Source organism: Eimeria mitis, genomic scaffold (assembly GCF_000499745.2).
Source record: "Eimeria mitis Houghton genomic scaffold, Emh_scaff696, whole genome shotgun sequence".
Taxonomy (NCBI): Eukaryota; Apicomplexa; class Conoidasida; order Eucoccidiorida; family Eimeriidae; genus Eimeria; species Eimeria mitis.
Window position 1 is genome coordinate 5,183 of NW_013575056.1, and position 3,200 is coordinate 8,382.

The 3,200-nt window shown below is 49.2% G+C and overlaps 1 protein-coding gene across 1 annotated transcript in view; it reads right to left on the reverse strand.

The window, feature by feature from the left end:
- Positions 1-2,430: 2,430 nt before the first annotated feature.
- EMH_0020060 (RNA pseudouridylate synthase domain-containing protein, putative) overlaps positions 2,431-3,200 on the reverse strand; it is a gene marked incomplete at both ends in the record, with an annotated part of 3,605 nt that continues 2,835 nt past the window's right edge. The window contains 2 exons of the mRNA XM_013501484.1: positions 2,431-2,614; positions 2,804-3,148. Coding sequence (XP_013356938.1) covers positions 2,431-2,614; positions 2,804-3,148 — 529 coding nt within the window. The remainder of the gene's footprint in view (positions 2,615-2,803; positions 3,149-3,200) is intronic.

Below are 3,200 nucleotides of genomic sequence, written 5' to 3' on the forward strand. Positions count from 1 at the left end.
AAGGCGAGCATCGATAGGGTGTGCTGCTGCACCCGAGGCGTCGGCGTAGGGACTGCGCCCTAGCTGTTACATGGCCGTGGTGGCAACATAGTTGCTGCATTTTGTCACCCAGTGGGGCCTTTTCATTATCACAAAACCAAGCTGTATAAATAAAGCCAATATGGTTTTCATCACCACCCTCATCTCCATACAGAAGGACGGGGTGAAGTAGTGCTCCGGCACTACACGGAGATAATTGTATTCATTCGCTAGCGAGAAGAGTTCGTTTATGGATTGAACATTATATTTTGAGTATACACGTTGCACGTGAGTCAGTTTAGCAGCTGTGTGTTAGAGCCTTCTAGAGCGTAGCAGCCACGAGCGGCTGCAACAGGCGTGGGGATGGTCTTCACCAGGTCAATGTGCGTGCAGTGGACNCGTAGCAGCCACGAGCGGCTGCAACAGGCGTGGGGATGGTCTTCACCAGGTCAATGTGCGTGCAGTGGACACGGGACTGCGCCGGGGAGCGCCCCTGCGTTGCCAAACGGTCACCACCATACACCAGCAAAACTTATTTTCTCACATGTTCTGGTTGTTATTTCCATATGTAGCTAATTTCCGGGTTTACATGGTAGGGTTTCTCACTCCATCCACTCGTTTAGCATCGTAACGCGCCGTCCGAGTTTCGTCTGGTCGTACCGTTGACTAGAGGCGAAATTCCTGATATCCCGCTTCCTTGCCTTATTAAAAAATTCATTAATCGTTCAGAAACAACTTCATTTATCATTTTTTCAGTGTTAAGGCATTGTGCCTTACTTCCAGCTAGTTCTGGAGCTGCCCTTCAGAACCCCAGGCATTACAGGTAATGTGTAGGGTGCATTACCCTTGTGACTCTGCAGGGGACCTCTGGGTATGCCTAGAGGGCTTTGAATAAGGTCAAATTTCAACTCTCGAAACGTTGTGGCANCAGGGGACCTCTGGGTATGCCTAGAGGGCTTTGAATAAGGTCAAATTTCAACTCTCGAAACGTTGTGGCAAAGAATACTTCCCATTTTCCGATCGTCCACGCCAAAATCTGTCAATACCACTGATACACACTGTACCATAGGGGCGTCTAGCCGAATACAAAACTAGCAAACTGACTCTAGTTTAGCACTACTCGGAGGGGTAAGGCAGGTGTCAAATAACCTGGAATCTTATTACAAATTAAAAAACTTGTTAGGTAAAAATCCAGTTCTGGGCCGGGCTTCCGCAGAGGGATCTTTTCCCAGGAGCCTTGCTGCCCTGGGCCAGCTACCTGTCCTTGGAGCGCCAGTGTAACTGGCTACTCGCAATAGATGCGCTGGTTACCCGTTGAGCTTTTCTGTGCCGCTACCCGAACAAACCTATTGCACGTGGATCGAGTCGCATGCAATGCCACTCGTCTTCGTAGTGCTACTACCTAATACTGTCCTTGCCTCTCTAAACCAACTCATACGATCACCCCAATGTAGTGGGCCGCACTACACATGGTGTGGGCACATGTATGGGGCGTTGTGGCACGACGGTTGCGGAACGGCTGTCGAAGTTCACCCATGCATCCGAAGGAAACCTCTCAATCAAACCACAATGCCTATTTGCACTAAAATTCCCAGCTTAATGGGCTGTCACGCCCAGAAGTGCCTCCAAAGTTCATATTCACTCTTTCCTGAAGGGAAACAGAAAAGTTGTGAATGTGATGAAGGGAAATACACACTCTGGAAATTCAGGATTGCGTTCCAAGTTGCCTTCTTCCCTCCTTCAGATCCTTCGTATGTTAAACTATTACTTTTTAACGTGCTTTGCCCCTAAGCCGGCCTCAGAAGCTCTGGTATCCTCTCATGCCTTCACTGTAAAGAGACTCCTCGATCTTATTCGCATGCCGGGGCGGCAGGGGCCCGGCGGCCCCAGGGACTGAGGCTGGGGGCGAGGTGGCGGATAGACACGCGTTGGAACGCACCTCACTAAAAGGCAACTACAGATGCAAGAACGCCCAAGCCCCCCTCGTTGCGCGCATTGACACTGTAGACAGTTCTAAAACACTTACTTGGACATCGGTAAACAGTGAGCACACAGGTATAAGCACTTGCATAAACTTTATAAAACCATGCTACTGGCGATATCCAAACATATTCAGATCTTGTCGAAAATCTTTACTACCTACGCGTCTCTAGTAGTGTGGTACTGTCTCAGCTAGAGTCATACACCTTAGTATACTGGCATGTGGTAAAATCTCTCCGTCTCGTATTTCTCTTCACTGTCCCGTTTGTCGGAATTGGATGCAGAACGATATTTCACTTAAATCCAACACGCTGTTCTCGCCCATATGTTCGCATGCATCAAATCAAGAGCAATTAATAAAAGATACAGAAAGAAATGCTCCTGATGTCTTTTCATCTCTCGTTGTTCACTAACTAGCAGCATATTCCTTCTTTATGTGTCCAATCTGTAAACTTCGTACATGGTCGTCGCTGTCGCTGGTGGCATCGATGCAGATGCTAACGAGAGAGCCAACCCCGCATGTATTCCTGAATATTTTGGCGGGTCGGAAGGCCGCATGCTTTCAGTGTGGTAATTAAATTCTCTCCTAACGGCGCATCCACAGTTACATCTTTGCCTGTGCACAGCAGATAAGATGCAGAAGGTCTTCGCTTGTGGTTCCTCTAGCCTTTTGCAGTTGTAAGGGTGTTTGTGCTGGCTCTCACGGTTTTATGGTTTAGGCTTTAGAGTCAGGGCTTCAAATAAACATCACTAGCGGAAGAAGCACACAGGCGTGCTATGAAGTGGAAGCAGACAGAAGCCGCACCTGCGAACGTCCTCCACTGCATTCGCTTGAGATGCAACGGCAGCGAAGTAGCAACTTCTTTCGGGCGTATGAACACCTCCTGATCTGTCGTCTCTAGACAACCACCAGCCCGCGACCTCTGCATTTTTCTTTCCTCGTGTTGCCACGTCTCCAGCAGCTGAGCGTACAGCCGGTCTCCCTTCAGTGGGCAGCGAAGGCCTGCAAGCATCCGCGCTGCACCGAATATTGTAATGCATTGCTCTGCTTTCTACGCTGCAGATCGACGACTCCGGCGCAAGTACAGGCGAAGCTTCTGCAGCGTCAAAAACCTCAAAGCCGTTAAAAGGCAACATAACTACAGCACCCCTGCAGCAGAGCAGCATCATTGCTGTACAGTTTTCAAGTCGCACCGAAGGCG